The following is a 20868-nucleotide window of genomic DNA, read 5'->3' on the forward strand; positions in this document are numbered from 1 at the left end:
AGGTTCTGAGTCCTGCTATTGGAAAAAAAGAATCAGAAGTCATATATTCTCTAGTGGCAGGTCAGTACCACAATGTGAGTCTAAAGGAAGAGTTATCTAATTCTCCAAACCAATTAAAAGCTTGGGGCGCCTGGGTGGCTCAGTCAGTTAGGCGTCCGACTTTGGCTCAGGTCATGATCTCACGGTCTGTGAGTTCGAGCCCCGCGTCAGGCTCTGTGCTGACAGCTCAGAGCCTGGAGCCTGCTTTGGATTCTGTGTCTCCCTCTCTCTCTGACCCTCCCCTGTTCATGCTCTGCCTCTCTCTGTCTCAAAATAAATAAAAACATTAAAAAAAAAAAAAAAAAGTTAAACAGTGGAGGGTCCCCTTCAGTTGTCAGCTGTGTCACAAGGAATTTGTTGCCAACAGTTTTTAAACTACTTTAGTAGTTTTTAAACTACTTTAGTAGTATATTTGCATATAGTTTAAAAATGAATTAAAGTCATAATTAATATAACTCTCAACCATATGACTACAAATATGCTTTTTAGATTGAGAAAGGGATAAACTTAACCATGAGCTCTTAGGGATTTGAGCATGACCCATGGAGTTGTATCCTGCATGTCAACATCATCCTTTGTATGTCACAGCTAAGAAGTGACGGACAAACACTGGCAATGAAACTCCAAGAAAACTGCATTTCCTCTTGGAGACACTGGAACACCGTTCTCTAAGAAGCACAAGCAGGCTCTAATGGTTTGGGGTACAGAGAGCACAAACTCCCATCATGATGCCTTCCAAAGAGTGACTCAGGTCTTAGAAGAACCCAGTGCTCTCCACCGTATGAGCCCAGATACTAAATATTAAGAGTTGTGACTAAGAGTTGTGGCTGCTACCAGAATTCTCTCTCAAAGGCTTGGGTTAAAAAAATCCTTCACTGTAAAATACAGGGAGACAGAGCTGGCTTGTTCTTCTTCCTCATGGTACATGCAGTCTGTAAATTCCCTGAGGAGTCATTATGTGGGCATGGATGCTCCCCTTCCTTTCTCTTGTTGTGGAGGCTACCTCAGAACTTTCAGTCACCACTGCCCAAATTCCCTTGGGACAGAGGGACTTAAGTTTTGGGGCTGTTCAAAATGGGTCCTCTTCAAAAATTCATGAAGTGAAAAAGACACATGTGGTCGAGCCAATTTTACAGCTAAAGACCCTAAGACAGAAATGAAGTCTGTCTAGGGTTTCACCAGCACCAAATCGCCTGCTACAGACCTAGTGCTCCTCGCACACATTTACTTTCCTGGTTCTCTTCCAAGGTCTTTGTTGTCAACCGCACTTCTCTCCAAGGCCCCCACAAGAGGTATAACAGAGGCTCTTAGGGCCAACTGGGAGGAACACTTGTGTTGTACCATCCTCACACGCTCTTGCTCTCCTCACCTTGCTGCTTGACTCACCCAGTGGCAGCTGCCATGATGCACCCGCCATCAGCTGCGCTGGCCGAGCAGCAATCCGCAGAATCATGGCTCATGCCGAAGTTGTGGCCCATCTCGTGGGCCATGGTGGCAGCCACGCCAATGGCATTCTCAGAGTGGTCCTGCCCAAGGGGAGAGTTCAGGTCAAGAAGACAGCTCTCCTTACTCCCTATTCCTGTCTTTTCTTAGCCGGGCCTCAAAGCTCTCCACTGATGCCACGATCAGCACATACAAGCTTGGTTATGAAAGCCTGTGCTTTTAACTGTCATGCTACATCTGTGTATAAATACGGGATGGATAAAGGGGTGGACAAACAGATGGGTGGACAAACTCCCCACAGGTTAGAAATGAATATTCAAAACAGTCCCACAAAGCCAGAGGGAATTTCAAAAGAAGGCAGTAATTTCCTAACCAGGACTTTGAGACAAGCTCTTGTTTCATAATGACAGGCATAAAAACACAAGACCTAGGATAAATAATATTTATCTCCATTATCTTACTATTCTCCAGCCCCTGGTTTGGAACACATGAGGGATCTAGTGACATCACCGGATGTAACATAATCACTTACAGTTTTTTCTTGAGTTTGAAAATTGGGGATAAAGTATAATAAACGAAAATTCAGGGGCACAAGGGTGGCTCAGTTGGTTAAACATCTGACCCTTGATTTCACCTGAGGTTATGATCTCAGGGTTGTGAGATCAAGTCTCATGCAGGCTCTGCTGACAGTGTGGAGCCTGCTTGGGGTTCTCTCTCTCCTTCTGTTCCCTTCCACCACTCACACCCCACTCTCACTCTAATAAAAAATTGACTAAAAAAAATAAGTAAATGAAAATTCATCCTTGGGTACCTCCATCTCTTAGAACTTAATGACTTCATTTTAAACAATTGCCTTACTAGGGGCACCTAGGTGGCTCAGTCACTTAAGCGTCCGACTTTAGCTCAGGTCATGATCTCACAGTTCATGAGTTTGAGTCCCGTGTCAGGCTCTATGCTGACAGCTCGGAGCCTGGAGCCTGCTTCGGATTCTGTGTGTCTCTCTCTCCCCCTCCCCTGCTCATAGTTTGTCTCTCTCTTTCTCTCAAAAATAAATAAAACATTTTAAAAAAATTTTAAGTAACTTCCCTACTTGATCAACTGTTTTTCCTGAAATAATAAATATAAATTTTTTTTCACAAGATGACCTCCTATCCTATGAGGCAGTTTTCTGCCTTCTGCAGCATCAATATATTGGCTGATCAACTCACCATGTTGACTCCTCCAGACTGGTACACGGAGCACATGGCCATGAGGGGGGCCAGCCCAATGGTGGTGCCATGGAAGGACATACCCCTGGACGAGGGAACAAGAGAAGGCCATTCAGATGGGAGTTGAGAGGGCTGTTCCACTGTGCCCAGGAGCAGGTGGCCATCACGGTTGTTCCTTGGCCCTGCTGACATCTCCAGATCACTCCCAAGGAGAGAGATCCTGGTATTCTAAGCCAACTGGACAACTTCCAGGTCACCACACCTCTTGCTTCCTCTCACCTATTCTCTTACTGCTCCAGAGAAGTGGAAAGAGCAAAAGGTCCCTTTTTCCCACAAATATGCCCATTCCCTGGAAGGAAATGGGCAGGTCTTGTAAAGCTGCATCCCATTCCTGCTGCAGAGGAAAAGGTCAGAGGGAGGGGTTGAGGGAAGAGTGGCACAGGTTCTGATGCTGAAGTGACTCATGACCACTTCCGCCAGCTGCCAGGGTCCTGTGCCATATCCCCGGCTCTGTGGTATGCATATGGGGGTAGGGTGGGGGGATTGGGCAGCAGCTGTGGGGGCTGATGCTTCATTTCCACATCACTTCGAGCCAAGGAAACAGATGTGTCCCATCAGGAGCCTCACAAAGTGCAGCTGGGTGCAAAGATGAGCTGTTTCTGCCTTTGTTTTGCAATTTGTGATCCTAATCTTCCAACAGCCAGCTACATTCCCCCAGTTCAATACATCCCTCTCTCAGCTGTATCCATCCAGGGCAGGGGAGAAGGGATGAATAAAACACTGGTATTCTCATGCATGCTATAAATATGTAATTTATTTAAAGGTCTACAGAGAAATTCATTACGTGGTACTTTCATATTGTCATGTTTGTCTTCTCATCTAGACCATGATATCTTTGAGAGCCAAGATGGCCTTATTTATTTTGGGGTCACCAGAACTTAGCATAGAATCTGACACATAGGGTGTACTTAATAACTGTCTGCTGTATTGAAGCCAAATTCTTCTTCAGAGAAACAATCTGCAAAAGAATACATAAAATAGGGGCGCCTGGGTGGCTCAGTTGGTTGAGCATCCCACTCTTGGTCTTGGCTCAGGTCATGATCCCATGGTTTGTGGGATCAAGCCCCAACTTGGACTTTGAGCTGACAGCATGAAGCCTGCTTGGGATTCTCTCCCTCTCTCTACCCCTCCCGCCACTCTCTCTCTCAAAATAAATACACATTAAACAAAATTAAAGAGGGGTGCCTCGGTGGCTCAGTCAGTCGAGCATCCCATTTCAGCTCAGGTCATGACCTCACTGTTTGTGAGTTCAAGCCCCACATTGGGCTCTCTGCTGTCAGAGAAAAGCCTGCTTTGAATCCTCTGTCTCCCTCTCTCTCTCCCTCTTTCTGTCTCTCTCTTACAATAAATAAATAAACTTAAAAAATTAAAAATAAAGATTATAAGAAAAGAATACATAAAATACATGCAAATTTATATGAAGCCCCACAGGTTATTTTATAAACTTAGACAGCTCTAAGGAAGTCCTACTGGATTCAAGATCTTTCCCAAAGCAGGACATCAGGCTTCCAAAATTCAGGCAAAACCCAAAAACTTCCTAGGTGAATGTATCATTGTGAATAATCAGAGTCCAGATTTTTGGTAGTTATTTCTCCATTTCTTTTTAAGAGTGAACAAATGTTTAAATGATTGTTGATTCAGAGAGATTTTTTAGGGAACGAAAGGAAAATAGTTTTATTATGTATGTGCCTTTTGTTATAATGGTGTCAGAATACCTTTGGATGCCAACACTAAAAATACCGTATAATCACCCCCAGGGGGACATCAGGTATCACCACGACCCCTGTACAGTGTCTATTCTTTCGGGGATTGAAGATATTCTGACACAACTCCCCCACCCCACCCCAATGTCTCCCTCCCACCAATCGCACAGCTCCTGCACTGTCTGCCACTTGCATGAGTTCAGGCTGTCAGCCCTGGGCCACTGGGAACAAAGTGTAGGACGACCTAAGGAAGGCTCCCTCCTGCTACTGCTTTGGGAGATTAGTATGCATACTAAAACAAAGCACCAAGAAGACCACAGTGAGCCTCTTAGAAAATCTGTTTGAGAGCAGCCAATGAGAGTCAGTCACCTCCCAAATACACTCCCAATCGGTTCTGATGTTCAACTGAATATGTGTAAATCTAATTTTTTTCATCTAGATTGTAAACACTTCTTGGGGTTGTTATGCCTCTCAGGGTTTTAATATTTTGCTGGGTGTGCTGGGGGCAGAGCACAGGTCTGAGAAATAAGTAATTATTTGGACCAGAGACGCAAAATGGCCAGTACTCCCAGTACTCAGCACTGGGGGGAGGGGGAGGGCAGACAGCATATACACACACACACACACACACACACACACACACCCCGCAGGCAGGGGGGTGCAGCCGGGGCTGAGGCAACCTATATGGAAAAGGGCTACTCACGTGATTAACTGTGCATTGTCGTGGTTCTTCTGGGCGAGCAGCTTGCGCCTCCAACTGAGAAATGACCAGAGAGTAGAGTAGGGGTTCTCCGAAACTTCACACATATTCCCATGAGTCCATACTTCCAAGCCCACAAGGGCAATCCGGATGTTCAAGGATCGGTAAAACTGAAAACACACACAGAAAAGCCACAGCCTCCTCCGTCAGCACCACCTGAGATTTATAAGCCCCTTCCTAGCCTAAGCACTCAGATACCAGATTCCTCTTCTGCACATTCCTCTAAGGACAGGGAGGCAACAGGTGTGGCTATTCACATTTTTTCAGGAGGGATTAGTGAGATCCCGAGCACAATGCACAACATTCTGGTGGCAGAGCTGGGGTGACTTAGCTTAGAGACAGGACAGGACACAGACTTGCTTTCAAACATGTACAGGGCTTTCACGCACAGATAGGATCAGCGCTGTTTCACTCAGTCCTACAGTGGGGCTCATCCAGTAGGTAAAACACGTAAGACCCCTTTCATTTTAAAATAGGAAAAAAGCTTTTAAATGAAGTTAGTCACGAGTAAGCTCAGAGCTAAGCTCTGCCATTGTCTGTAAATAATCACCTATGGTCCAGCTGCCTGGGAGTCATCTCCCCCAATTCCTTACATGGTACTTACCTGTTTTATATGTGTCTAGAAAGTTCTCTCATACCAAATTCCTCTTGTATGCAGAGGTATAATTTAAATACCATCAAATCCACCCATTTGGGGGTATACAGCTCAATATTTTTAGTTTATTTACCAAGAAGTAAAGTGATCACCATAATCCAATTTGAGAGTATTTTCATCATACCAATAAGGCCCCTCATGCCTATTTATAGTAATTTCCCATTTTCACCCTCAGAACCAAACAATCACAAACCTATTTTCTGTCTCTATAGATCTACCTTTTCTAGACATTTCCTATAAACAGAATTACAGAATATGTGGTCTTTTGTGTCTGCGGCTTCTTTCGCTTAGCATGTTTTTGAGATTCATCCATCTCATGGCCTGTATCAGTTTATCATTCTTTTAAATTGCTAAATAGTATTTCGCTGTATGGATATGCCAAATTGTATATGGATTATTGTGTGATGTCTCCCACTCCTTTTGGAAGTGAATGGGTATAAATGATATACAAGTAGAGAGAGAACGCTTATTCTCAAAAGTTTCCTTTCCCATCACTGGAGGTGTTCAGGCTTTGTCAACAATACCACAAACAGGTTGCCAGCATTGGTCCGCAAAAGTCCAGATAACCTTCAGAGTTCTGACCAACCCAAAGAGCCTGAGAGTCTATAAATGAGACCTGACTCTCAGGATCCTTCAGATTAGAGCTACACCTTACCTTTGTGACACAGTGTCTTTCATCTCACGTACGTAAACAGGAAGAGGGTTTTCTTTAAAGCTAAGCACTACTGGAAGGCGTATGTTCAAGGGATTCTTTGGCCTACCCTAGAGATCACTTGAGGCAGTAACTTTGAAAAAAATAAAAACAATGCATGTAAACCCGGATCACATGAACAGAAGATACTATCTTAATCCAAAACCCGTGGGGGCTGCAGCAACTAAAAACAATCCTAACACCAATGTTTATCAAGCACATTCTATGTACCAAGCACAGAAGCTTAGAAAAAGTCAGTAACTTGCCCAAAGTCTCAGAGGGAGGACGGTGGAGCCAGGATTAAGGCCCAGGTTATCAGATCAGGTCTCAGAGTCACTCAAGACCCTCACTGGTTAAGTGCTGGCATATTAACACATCCAGAGAATCATCTTGCCCCCCGCCGGAAGTTGTGCTGTAAGATGGGCTCCAGATTCAGTGAAATATCAGTAGATTTCAAAGGAAATTTTGATTTTCCAGTTTTGTGCCAGGTTGATCATTACAGAAAACAAAGGGTTTGGATTCCAATTTGAACTTGCTTCGTGAGGGAGCTTTTAAGGACTTAAACTTGGCTTTTTCACAGTTAAGGAAAAAACATTTTGGACTGGGTTCATGATTCAGCAAATTAGTGTGATTCATTCCAGTTTTAGTTCAACAACAGTTCAGTTCAAGTAGCTGGGTCAGCAAGCCTCAGAGAAGTAGGTTTGCCTTCCCTCACCCCAGTTGGAGTGACTAAAGTCAGCTGCTGAGGAGAAAACCAAGAGTGCTCAACGGAAGGGACCAGCTAGCAAGGCTAGGGGCTTTGAGTAAGGGCTGGGGCTTGGTGTCCCCTCTCTTCCACTTTTCATCTGCAACCCTGGTTCTACCACCCAGACCAGCTGGAGTCCATGAAGGGGAGATCCAGCCAGGCCTCCCACCTGCTGAGTCTCCAGAACAATAGATGTCATGTGAGTGACAGCAGGATCTGCCTCCTTGGTATCCCCCCCAGGAAACAAGCTTTTCTTGTTTTCCCAGATGTTGAGTGTTTGGGATGTAGAATCACTTGAATGTTATTGTTGAGTGAATTAAGAGCTAGAAAGAGGACTGAACTGTGTCCCTGGAGTCCTTCCTTCCAGGAAATGCTGATGTTTGACTTTCACCTGTCACTGACCAGTGTTTTTGGAGCCATCTAGGCCAAAACAAAAACACAGACCCCAGACCCTCTCACCTGATGACTTCAGAACACTAGCAAATTTGCTTGAAAATCCATAAAAAAAATTTAAGTTATCTTCTTTATCTATTAGTGGGCAAAAAAATAGTAATAATAATTTCCCCTGTAGACTTGGGATCCATGAATCTCTAACAGGCTCAGAATTAAGCTTCAGAAGTGCTATGAGTGCCCTGAAACCATACAATAAATGTTTTCAGATTCTCGAGAGACCTGTGACCTCAAACATATTAAAATCTACTTTTAAAAACTATTTACTACTAGCCTATCAAGAGGTTTATCTTTTCCACTGCAGTTTGCAGTTTCACATAAAGTATTTCCAAGTCCCCGACCAGACTGCTCTAGGAAAATTCAAGAATTTGGGTATTTCCTAAGGACATGTTTAAAAGGGCCTGATCAAGGAAAGTTAACCATTCACAAAGACTTTCTAAGAGACAAATAATTTTAGAATCATTTTACAGATGGAGACTATACAGCTTGCCCAAAACAACCCACTCAACTTTTAAGGCCCTGTACTTTTCCCATGCTGACCTACCTCAATTCTCCCCTAAGTCAGAAAATTTCTGGGCTTTATACCTGGAAGGAACCTCAGAGAACCTTAAAGCAGTCTTTTTTTTTTTTTTTTTTTTTTTGAACCTTAAAGCAGTCTTTTTTTTTTTTTTTTGAACCTTAAAGCAGTCTTTTTTTTTTTTTTTTTTTTTTTGAACCTTAAAGCAGTCTTAAACTAGGTTACCCAGCAACCATTGCAGGGGTGAGGGGAAGAATCGAGAGGACATCACTTCAGATCCTCACCCTTGCTTTGGTTTAGAGCAGTCTGTTTTCGTCTTTTATATTAGACATCGTCCTAAGATTTCATTTAAAAGAAGGATTCCACCAGAAAAACAAAAATAATTGCAGGCCATTGGTTTAAGCCACGCCCTCTACTTTGCAAATTAAAAACATAACAAAACAAAACTGCAAACCAAAGAAGGTAAGTTACCTGGCTAAGGTCACATAGTTGAGGGCTTTGTCATGACCACCCTGAGCCTCTATACCATTGCTATTGCCTCTCAGAAACTGGCTGGGTGACCAATCCACGAGGCAGCTCAGGGGCCGTGTGATCTCCTACCCTGCAGCACCTCTAAGGTGCTGGCACCTTTCCCACAAAGTACACACCTGGTCTCACCTTATCAACGTAATTGGCGATCTCCATGAGCTTGTGTTTGGTGGCATCCTGGTCTCGGCGATTCTTCTGAAACTAAATGGAATAAGCAGAGCTAGGTGAGACCCCAGGACCCCTTCCTGTGCCCCATTTCTTGTCTTTCAATTAGCTTTTATTTTCTCCAGTCTTCTATGAGCAGTTATTTTTATATGACTTCCTCCTCCCTGCCCCTACATACAGTTTCAGCTCAGGGATGGTAGAACCTGGGTCACATTCATCTTGGTATCCCCAACTATCAGTTCAGTGCCAGGCACACAGTAGGCATGTAATAGTTGTGTAGTGAACTGAATTATCTTCCTCCAGCCCTTGAAATCAAATCTGTTCTTCTGTCCTCCAAATTACCAGGTCTCCTGCAAACTCTCATTGGGGCTTAGAAGTAGGACCAATCTGATCCTTGCTTTGGTCATCACCCCAACATGAAGCCACCATCACAGGGATCTCATGAGGGCTCCCTACATGTGATCAATCAACACTGATCAAATAGCTGCTGAATGTCTTTGATGACAAGGTATTGTGTTTGGGATGAGGTAGGACACAGTGTGTGAGATCCTGGTACTGGTCTAGAGGACCTTAAATTAAAACAGAAAGAGAGCCAGAAATAACAACAATGGCAGATTCTGTATTTAAGGAGTACACAATTAAAATGGGTACATAAATACTGCATGAGGCCACATGAACGACACACATGGGTGCTGGCAACCAGGACTATAAGCCCTTGGAAAACAGGTTTCATCTGGCATGCCACTCAGACTGATGGCAGTGCCTTTCTACAAAAATTCTGAGACTGCATGGGGTTCAGTAGGAAAGAGTGCTGTGCTCGATTATAAATGTCTGCCATGGGTACCAGGAGGGAGACATTTCAGTGTGTAGCCTCGCATTTATCATTCCTGCCTGAATGGGATAGATCTCTTTCAGCTGCAATGATGAAGGAAAGCTTCACAGTGTAAAGATAAAATTTGCTACAATTGCAACCTAAATTTGCAAATTATGGGCATGTCCTGTACACTGCTATTGTTGTATAAAAACCTATGTGATTTATCTTATATACACACTTATATACGTTACTTCAATTCCAACCCTTCACATCCTTCCTCCACCCCATCCTGCAAAAATATCCAAGCAAAAAACACAAAGAACAGCCAGATAAAACACTCTGGGGTATTTCTTGGCACGGGCGTGTGTCCCAGCCATGATACAGGGGAGAAACCCACCATTTCTTATTCTCCCACTGCTTTTGGACTTTCCTGGGCTTCCTTAGGACTGTTACTCATCAGAACAGTCAATCATCTCACCTCACCGTTGCCTTCTACAGAGATAAATTTAATGCAAAGCCCCATGACTTGGACCTATGACTTGTGAATCCTGAAGTTTCTCTTTATGGAGTCTTCCCATTTCTAAATTGGTCTTCCTGCAGAGAAAGTGTTGTAGCATTTACCGAATATTTATTTGAACATCAGATTTCATTGTTTTTCACATATATTAATATTCAAATATATTAATCCTATCTTCAAACAGCTGCCTGATGTTACCACGGTAGTTTAAGTAATGTACCATGTTGTCTAAAAGTCTCAAGCAGGAGTAGCAAACTTTTTGCAAATGGCCAGATTGTAAATATTTGAGGCTTTGCAGACACACTGTGTCATCTCAACTACTCCACTGTGCCACTGCAGTTCAAAAGCAGCCATGGACAATACACACAGCAGGGAGCATTTGCTCCAGTAGAACTCTATTTACAAAAATATGTGGTGGGCTGGTTTTGGCAATAGGCTATAATTTGCGGACCCCTGATCTAAAGAAAGAAATATCTCAATACTTTCTAGGGTGACACAGGAAGTAAAACAGGATCATCACTTGGTCTTTCCCAACTACCCCACATTCTGACCAGAATATGAAAGCACTTTGCATGCCTGTTTTTACAACTATCCTGCATCATCTTGCAACATCCTATCTTGCACTTTCCCCGCCTAGATTTCCCATTTCACTTGAGGACTGAATAAACAGAGAACCACCCCAGGCCCTCCCACCTAGGGCCAGGGAGTGAGCAGCTGCCTGGTCATTTTTACTGCAACAACTCTCTCTCTCTGCGGCTCTGCTCCCTGCACTGAGTTCAGAGCCCAGAGAAGGAGCCTGGCCTGTCTCAGCATCAGGTTGTAAATCACAGATAAGGCAGCCCTGCCCTGCCTTGTCTTCCCAACCTCTCAGATTAATTAATTGTCAGGGATACATTTCTGCCTGCAGAGGGTGAGAGATCACTTGAAAAGGGAGTCAGGAAGGAGTGGTGTGGGGAGGCGGGGGGTTTGTGAGGCTGTGAACCCAGCCTGGCTGATTACGTCCCACTCCAGTGAATCATTCAAAGCCCAGGACGCTGAGAAATGAGCATATTCCCGATCCACAGGCTGCACGAATCACCGCCTATCATCAATGCCTATGAGGCTGGTGCTGGAGGCTCTCTACTCTGGAACAGGAAGATGGCTCTAGACCACACCCCAGTCCTAGATGCACCTTGGGAGCCACTTTCCCTCTTGGGGGTTTGCTGTGACCCTGAAGGTCAAGAGACTAAAGGTGCCCACCCAATACCTACCCCACCCCCACTTCTTCAGCTTCCAGAGTTTCGCACCTAGTAGGTTTTAGAACCCTGAAGCAAGATTCCACTGTGGCGAGTGCAGGGCCAGAGGGGAGGATCACCCCACCTTTACATTAGAGCAGCAGGGTACCAGGAGCTTTCATCTGAACAAAAGATTCTGTGGCTAAAAAAAAAAAAGTTTCAAGACCACTGTATTAGATGATCTCAGATCATCTAATAAAAGCTTAAATGGAAAAATGTCCTGGAGTCAGAGGAACTCAGCTCTTTTCCAGCAGCCCTCTCACTATAAGGCAGTCCTGCTGGGCAGGGGCCAGCATCTGTTACCTCTCCCCGTGACGGCGGAGCCTCGGTTTTTAAATCAGCTTTAGATTTTTCTCCCCACACTGCTCTCCTACCCTACACATACACCAGTCTTTGGAAAGGAAAACAAAAAGAAAAGAAAAAAAAAAAAAAAAAAAAAAAAGGAAAGGCTGCTGGAGAAACCAATACTGACATCAGTTACAAAGCTAAATTCTTCTCAAAGCAGAACATGATGTCCCCTTGGCCTGGAATGCCCTTCACCTCCACTTGTCTGCCCCATTAACAACTCCTTGTCCTTTAAGGCAGTGCAAGGCCACCTGCTCCTGCCACTAATACTCTTGAAGGTGGCTCTTCAGGCCCGAAGCCTAGTGTTCTTCCCATAACCTGCACTGCTCCACAATCTGTGCTCTGGGATTATGGACTAGGTAAAGCCACCTTGGGATGAGTTCTTTCCGGGGAGCTGGTAACTGTACCATCTGGATGGGGAATGAGACAGACAGAGCTCTGGGGGATCCCCAGGCAAGGCGGCAGTGTTAGAACATGGGGAGTACTCAGCTCGTCGTGCCTTTCCATACCCAGATGTGCTTAGTTGTGGGTGAGTCACTACATGAACTGAGAACTGGGGGTGAAATATGACGAATTTAGGCAAATATGGGTTCTAAAACCTGAAAACCACTCTTCAGGTGTCAGCTTCAACATCACCACGTGGGAGCTTACCCCAATTCCCACACCATGGGGCACTTCTCATTATCTTGGCTCTGATCCACTATAAAGACCGATCCTGGCAGTTACCACACTTGAAACTATAGAGTTCTTGTGCTCCTACCATAAACTCTGATGTCAGGGGCAGGTCTGTCTTAATCTCCTGGGGCCAAGCACTGTGCTTGACATATAAGAGAAAATCATGATATCGCTGATGAACAAATGAAATGAAAGAGTGAGAGAGACAAGTGTTCACCAAATCTTAGAAGCCAAGGCTCATGAAAACCTGGCATGATTTGAGAAATATAGAATTAGGCAGACAGCTTTTCCTTAGGTCAGTAGTTCTCAAACTTGCCTGTGTACAGAGTCACCCAGGGGGCTTGTTAAAACATTGGATTCCTGGACCCCAGTCCCATAGATTAGGACTCAGCAGGTCTGGGGTGGGGCCCAAGAATTAGCACCTCACAAGTTCCCAGATGCTGCTGATGCTTTGAGAACCATGGTTCTCATTTGGCACGAACACGATTACAAAAACGGACCCACACATGGGCTGGAAAATTATATTCAATCAGATGATTGCAAATACACTTTTTGTCTTTGCAAAAAAAAAAATTTTTTTTTTAATTTCTATAGAGAATTTATGGACTCCCTAAGATTAAGCACCAAAACCTAAAGATCTTCAGACTCAGTTTAAGAAATGTTTATCTAAATAACACTAGTTGCCTGATTTTCTATCTGATTAATGTATGGAGCCAGAAGAGATTTTTCCTTGTTTCCCCCCAGCCCCCCAACTGTTCAAAATAGCGAAAACAGCCGTTGGTCAGATTTAAGGCCAAAATCACATGACAAACTGGGGAAAGATCAATGTTTCAGCATTTCCCCCAAAGTAGTTTGAAGCCTGGAATGGAAGCTATCAAAAGAGTGCTTTTCTGTAAAAAAAACAAAAACAAAAACAAAAACCCCTGTCTCCCCCTTACCTCTGCATAATCAGCCACAAGGTAAAGTTCCACGTACTTCATGGAGTGTAAATCTTCCCTTTTCATCTAAGAAAGAGATATATGCAGATCAGAGCTGTAGAAATGATGAGCGTTTCCTCATTTTGAAAAACTACTAAGATATTGAGGAGGGCACCTTTTGGGATGAGCACTTGGTGTTGTATGGAAACCAATTTGACAATAAATCTCATATATTGAAAAAAAAAACTACTAAGAAATAGTGCTAGTTAATAAGCAGTGCTGGTTACTAACTTTACACCTGGCACTAGAGCCATTCTGGCTGCAGTCGCCATTACTCTCACTACACCTTCTGCCTGCCATCTTGGTTATCATTGGGGCTGCTCTGAGACTATCAGTCCAGTCCTTTATATTCAAAAAGTAATGAGCTGGGCTTGCTAGTACATAGGCCAACATACTGTGAGGGAACATGCTGCAAGTCAAGTTCCCAAAAAGCATTTAAACCACATAGCTCTATTTTCAGTATACATAAATACAAGCATTTTGTGCATATGGTTAAGTGGCTATTCCAAAAAGGGAGGCATAAATTCTTTTCTCACATTTTAAAGTTTCTGAAATCAGCATCTCAGGGTATTTTAAATGTCATAGTGTTTTTCCCATCCAATTCATCCCATCCAATACAAGAGTATCTCACAGCAGTGAACAAGATAATAACTTAGACTATAAAAGAAAGGTAATTTCCTCCTTCTTGGCCATCTCTTTTAATTTAGAAATACCCCTGGATCCAAAGTAAGGATCCTCAGAGGGGACAAGCCTACCCCCAGGTTGACTCTTGCACTGAGACTCACCCTGCGAGGTCTTTTCTTGGTCTGGTTCGTAAACTCAAGGACCCAGTCCCTGGTGGTGGACTTGTAGTGCTCAAACCCACAGTTCCCCAGGGGCAGCTTGAGATGTTCAGATCTGTAAATGAGGTGGTGGCCCTCACTGCCAGGAAGGGGCTCGATGATGTAGCTGAGGTTACTTCTCACCATAATCAGTCCTCTGTCAATGGGAGAAATAGAATCTCTGGTCAAAGATTATGGTCTGGAAAAGTCTCTTGCTCAGGCCTGTTTCCCCATATGCAAAATGACATGTTGGTTTTGATCGTTGGTTTTTAACCTTATTATGGGTCATGCATAATGACTTCTGGTGAGAATCTGATGCAAACTTAGACTTCCTCTCCAGAGAAATGCACATGCATATGAAAGGTGGCACACAATTTCAGGTTTTAAAAGCTTATTATGAAAAAGCTCAAAGATTCCAAAAAGGCTCACCTGGGACAGTTAATAATAGAAAGGATGGTGAGACCAGGATTCCCAAAAGCCTCCCAAACTCAAACATGGCATATGACAAATCAAAAGTCAAAACTTTATAGACTCAGAAAAAAATGGTATGGTGACCGGAAAAGAAACACTGGTCTAGGGGTGAGGAGGCCCAAGTTCTGGTCTCAGCACCAACATTAAGCTGTCAGATGGACTTCAACAAACCTCTTAAAAAAATAAAATCACTCCAAGCCTCAGTTTCCCCATGTGTAAATGCAAATAATTTACTAATTTAACAGGACTCCAGATGATTAAATGGATTAAATTTTTGTGTACAGAAACCAAAGCTAGAGGCATTACCAATGGCATTCCTACTAGCCACAACAAAGCCACTCTTTAGTGAAGTGATGTCCACAACCAAGGACATGTGATTACTCTTTTCTCTTGGTTAGAGAAACAACGATTGAACTCAGAATAAGGACATGTGTTCATTCATTATATTCTTTCACTCAATGAATCCTTAATCTGTACTAGATGTGATTTGGATATAATCCCTGTCCTTGAGTAATTCACAGCTCACTGGAGGGCAGTCATTCATTCCACAAGTATTTCCTGAGCTCCTGCTATGTGCCAGGCATCAGACTAGTTGATGAGGATGGAAAAGTGAACAAGACAGACAAAGTGCTTGCCCCCACGGAGCTTAGATTCTAAACATGGGAATAAATCACTAGAGTATATAACAGAGAGCGCAAAAAGATTTCATCGCTCCTAACACTGATGGATTAGACACAGCTGCCTGGGACTGCTACATCAATGAGGCTTCTGAGAGCTTTATCTCCACAAGGGGAGAAAGAGTGCCATGACTTATTATCAATCACTATCACAAATAATCAATGGAAGGGTGAGTAGAGGCCCACATAGCAGGTATTTGCCATCCTTGATGCAGTGAGATGACTACTATAGCAAGAGAATGCACTCCGTCAGGACTCTGGGGGAGGAAGAAGCTCAGCAAGAGGTCCTGAGGCATCAGCAGCATTTCACGAGCTCCAAAACCTCAGGCCCTCCTCTCTCCAGAATGTTCAAAAGCTAAAGTATCTCCAAGTCAGTCTTTGCCACTCCAAACTGGCAGGACCTCTCTCTGGCTGTCCTGGCTTCCACCTCCGCCTCCACCCCATCAAAGCCCTGCCCAGGTTTTGCCCTTTGGGAAGAGCCCGCGATGCTTGTGGGAGAGATAGAGCCAGCCTCTGATCAGCAGCAGCCTTCCTGGAATCCATCCCTGGCTGACCTCACTCCGGTGCCAGGGAGCCTGATGACTTCCCGTCGGCCTCACCCAGGCTGACGCAGCAATCCTGGACCAGCCCCACAGCAGGACACCCAAGGTGCCCCCTGAACAGCTGGGGGTGGGAGTGGGGTGAAGAGCAAGGGTCACATCCGCTCTTGAGTCCAGACAGGAAAGGGCAGAGGGCAGAGCCACTGCGGGCATCCTGTTCCCAAGCTTTCTTCTCATCTCAACTGACCAAGGCCCCTCCCGTCACCTCAGTTTCTCCCAATGGCTCCAAACATTGGAAACAGAGGGCTTGACCGCAAATCAGATGATGGTTTTGTGTGCATCAGTTTGTGGCTATGAAGATAATACCCAGTGAGTGGAAAGTTCCACACAGGAACCAGTGAAAGTTCCAGTGTAGTTGACCAGGCATCATTTGAACAAGCCTCTGGGCCAAATAGAACAGAGATCAAGTCAAAGATTGGTGCATGGTGAATAATAATAATCATGGTGGCTATATAGAGGCTTTGCTATAGTCCAGGCACTGTGCTGAGTATTTTATTATTCACACCAACATTTCTGATCTTTACAATGTTATCCCTCTTGTACAAATAAGAAACTAAGGCTAGGTGAGGATAATAAACTGACCCAAAGTCACACAGGTAGTAAGAACCTAAGCAGTCTGGTTCCCACAACCTTAACCATAATCTCACACTGCCTCTGTCACAACAGCCCTGTAGAGTGGATCAGAAAGATATTCCCAGTTAAGTAACAGGCACCAGAAACTCTCCCTGAGGTGTGCTTGGCCTGTCTGAAGTAAGATATCAGTCTGCTGGGAGATAAGAAGACAAAGGAGGCATTTAGTCTAGTTTTCATTTTTAGATGCCATTTTTTGAGAGTTAACCATATGCCAGGCATTGTGCATACAATCATCACTTTCATTTCATCAGTGTTATAAGGTACCATCATGAGTCCCATTTTATAGATGAGGAAACTGAGTCCCAGGGAAGTTAGATAGCCAGGTCTGGCAGACTCTGGACCCCATGCCGTTAACCTCTATGCCGTCTGCCTCCATCGTCTGCCTCCATCAGCAAGTTCCAAACCTATGGGTCAGAGACCTCAAGGATCAGAGCTCTCAGAGCTATCTACTAGAATATTCTACAGAGTGTATTAAAAATACAGATGGAGGAGACTCAGATTCTGTAGGCCAGAGCTTCTGCACTGTAAACAAGTCCCCCGGTAATTCCCTGTGCAGTTACACTCAGGAAGTTTGGCCCGCAGCCCAGGCTTGGGGGCAGGAGCCTGTCTTTTCACAAAGCCCCAGGCGATTCTGCTTCAGGGAGTGAGCAGATTACACTTTGAGAAACACAGGCTCAGAAGGACACCAAAGGTCCTTCCAGCAGTAAGACTCCAGGCCACTTCCCTCCCCTCCTCCCTACTGTGTTCCTTGGTAACTCACCCTGTGGCACGGTTGCAATCCTCCCAGACTGCCTGGTTTGGAGGAGAAGCTGGCACAAGCCCAAGCACTTTATAGTGAGCACCAGCTTTGAAGATGGTGGGGGCGGGGGGGTGGGTTCTGAGACTCTAGTTTCTGGGGCCTCCCCTATCACCACCCTCAAATCCTGCTAGCTGCTCTCCCCTGAGCACCTATGGGTCATTTATCTTTCCAGGAGCCTCAGTTGATCTAATTTGCTAAATGTAAGCACTAGCAGAGCTTAGCCAGAGGGCACGGGAGGGGGGCCCAGGAGGCTGGGTGGCTGGGACCTCACACGCTATCCTCCATTCCATTCTCCAGCCTATTTCTCATTGTTAGGAGCTTGATATAAATGAAATTATACAGAGGAACCCAGGCAGGGCAGAACAGGCAGGCAGCAGCGAACGATTCATGTTTAACTCCTGAACAACCACAGGACTTACCCAAATGCACCCTTGAAGGAACCAGGCACAAACTGCTTCCTGGGAACGTGTCCATTCGGAGCTAAACCCAAGGGGACACATCCCATGTCCTTACATCCAGAGCTGCTCTAAGAGGTAACCACCCTGTTACCCTGCTTTCCCTCTTCCCTTCCCCAGTCTCCGTCCAAGGAGAAAAAGTTACTGGGAACATCAAAGGCAGCACAGGAGGCAGAAGGCATATAGGTGACGTGCGCCCTCCGGGATAGGGTGGCAAGGCACAAGTGGAGAGTGTGGGCTCAGGAGGGAGACACATCTGGATTTGAATTCTGGCTCTGCTGTCTACTAGCATTATGCTAAGTCAATAATGCTGGCTGGCTCACACTGTGGCTGGGATAATTGACTGAACGAATAGGCAGCCATTCGGTAGCCCTTCAACGCAGGTATATTGAACCTACTATGTGCCAGGAGCTGTTTTAGGTGCTGAGGATGCAACATGATCAGAGAGTCCCTGCTCTCAAGGAGCTTGCACTCATCACCTAATGTAAATCCACCAATGATGTCATGATTATTCCCATTTTATAAGCGAGAAAACTGACACTAGAGAATTAAAGTGAGTTGTCAGGTTTTTAAAAAATATTTTTTAATGTTTATTTATTTTTGAGAGAGAGAGATCAAGAGAGAAAGATAGTGGGGGAAGGGCAGACAGAGAGGGAGACAGAGGATCTGAAGCAGACTCCGTGCTGACAGCAGAGAGCCCAATGCAGAGCTTGAACTCACAAACCGTGAGATCATGACCTGAGCCAAAGTTGGACACTTAACTGACTGAGTCACCCAGGTCCCCCGAGTTGTCAGGTTTTAAAACAGGAATGGCTTGAGTCCGGAACCTACACCTGTCATGACTGAACGGTACTGCCCTGTGAAGACTTACTCTGTGCCTGATACACAGGTAGCATTTATTGTCTGTTCTTCAGAAGGAAGGCCAGATATTCAAAAGGGAAAGGCCATGCCACTCCTTGGCAAAGCGAAGACAAGGATGGACTGCCATGTACTTATGAGCCACCTCCTCCTGCCCCAGGTGCCCAGCTCCCTGAGACTGTCCACTCTCTCTGCAACACAGAACTTCCAACACGGAAGAGCCCTTTGCGTAATCTGATCTACCTTCCTTTTTCAGATGAGAGGAACCAAAGCCCAGAGAAGAAGGAACTTGTCAAGGTCAGTAGCTAAAGCCAGGGGGAAGAGCCCAGTCTTGTGATCAACAGGCTCCTCACTCCCCAGTGGGATCCTGACACCAGCCCCCACCCCCACCGCCCACCCGCAGCCCTTGCACCATGAGCAACGTCTGTAAAACTGAGTAAGGCCCATGGGAGGTGCCAGCCCAGCCAAGGTAAAGCCAAGGAGAAAATGATTTGGGGAGGGGAAAGCTTGAGATCACACAGCCAGGAGGCATGGAGGTAGGTCTCAAACACAGGTTCCTTGACTCTAAGTTCTGAGCTCCTTCCAGGCCATCATGCACACATAATCTTGCATTCACTTTTAATCTCATATTCTTTCTCCCTGGCCTCTCTCACAGACTTGAGTCCTGGGCAGGAGTAAGGTATAACCACAGTCAGTGGGGGCCCCAGAGTTTTGAGGACAGAGCCACTGTAGGAGTGAAGCATCAAATAAAAACCACAGATGATTTATTGTATATCCTTCTCTGTATATGAACTTGCCAGACACACGTACATAAGACACTATGCAGCCATGCAAAGAATGAGGTAGATCTATATGTGTCTAAGATATAATGTTAAGTTGGAAAACAATTACAGAATGTTATGCACATGGGTAACCTCATTTGGATTAAGAAACACCAGGTATGCACACGGGTGTGCCTTGCATTTATGTACACCCCCAACAGTGATTATACATGGAGATGCAATTGGATGGAACCGTGGAACAGGATACAGAACTTGCAATTCTTTTAACTTGATACTTCTGGATTGTTTGAATGTTTAACACACTAGTTGTACAATAATAATTTTTAATAAGCATTTTCTTTAAAAAGAAACAACTTACCACTGAGGAAAAAAATTGTTTTGGGGTGCCTGGGTGACTCAGTCGATTGAGTGTCCAACTCCTGATCTTGGCTCTGGTCGTGATCTCACAATTGGTGTGATCGAGCCCCACACGGAGCCTGCTTAAGACTCTCCCTCGCTCTCTGCACCCCTCGCTTTCACTCTCAAAATAAATAAATAAACTTAAAAAAATGTTTTTTTGCAATCAATACCTCTCTTGATGACAGTGAGCTAGGGACACACACACACACACACACATACACACACAGTGTATCTCCCAGAACCCACAGACTCACTCATGATCACTTCATCTCAGTACTCTCTAGATTTCTTCACAAATAATCATCCCTCCTCACATTTATACTGTGTTACTTTGCAAAGCATTTGTACATGTGAAAAGTCAGGTAGACATCTAGAGGATGAGTCGTTGATCAGAGACAGGCTTCGGGGGCATGGACACCCAGCATCCCTAGTGAAATGGTATTTCACTTGTGTATTTTATGAGTATCCACAGCTGCCACGTGATTCTCAAAGGTGTCAGTGGCCCAAATGGGATTACAAAACACTATATTACATATCAATGTTCTTTTTTTGAAAAAAGTATTTCTAAAAGGATAAATAAGATAACTGGTAACAATGGCTGCCTCTGGGGAGGGAGGAACCTGAAAATCCTGGGTGAAAAAGAAACCTGTCCTTCATTATACCCTCTTTTGTACTATTCGAATTTGTTTTTACTATGATCATGTATTACTGCTTCAATTAAAGTCACCCGAAGTACTGTTTTGGAGAGACGAGGGGGCCCAGCAACAATCTGGAAACTCAGGTGAACTCCTCTGTATTTCTATTATCA

General features: G+C 44.6%; 1 protein-coding gene across 1 annotated transcript in view; it reads right to left on the reverse strand.

Annotated features, from left to right (window-relative positions):
- Positions 1 to 20868, reverse strand: part of ADAM19 (ADAM metallopeptidase domain 19) — an 82849-nt gene that overhangs the window by 19251 nt on the left and 42730 nt on the right. The window contains exons 6-11 of the mRNA XM_060634847.3: positions 14352 to 14544; positions 13528 to 13593; positions 8929 to 9000; positions 5157 to 5323; positions 2691 to 2775; positions 1426 to 1565 (exon numbers count right to left, since the gene is read on the reverse strand). Of these exons, the coding sequence (XP_060490830.1) occupies positions 1426 to 1565; positions 2691 to 2775; positions 5157 to 5323; positions 8929 to 9000; positions 13528 to 13593; positions 14352 to 14544 (723 nt within the window). The remainder of the gene's footprint in view (positions 1 to 1425; positions 1566 to 2690; positions 2776 to 5156; positions 5324 to 8928; positions 9001 to 13527; positions 13594 to 14351; positions 14545 to 20868) is intronic.

This window comes from Panthera onca, chromosome A1 (assembly GCF_046562875.1).
Source record: "Panthera onca isolate mPanOnc1 chromosome A1, mPanOnc1 haplotype 2, whole genome shotgun sequence".
NCBI classification, from domain to species: domain Eukaryota; kingdom Metazoa; phylum Chordata; class Mammalia; order Carnivora; family Felidae; genus Panthera; species Panthera onca.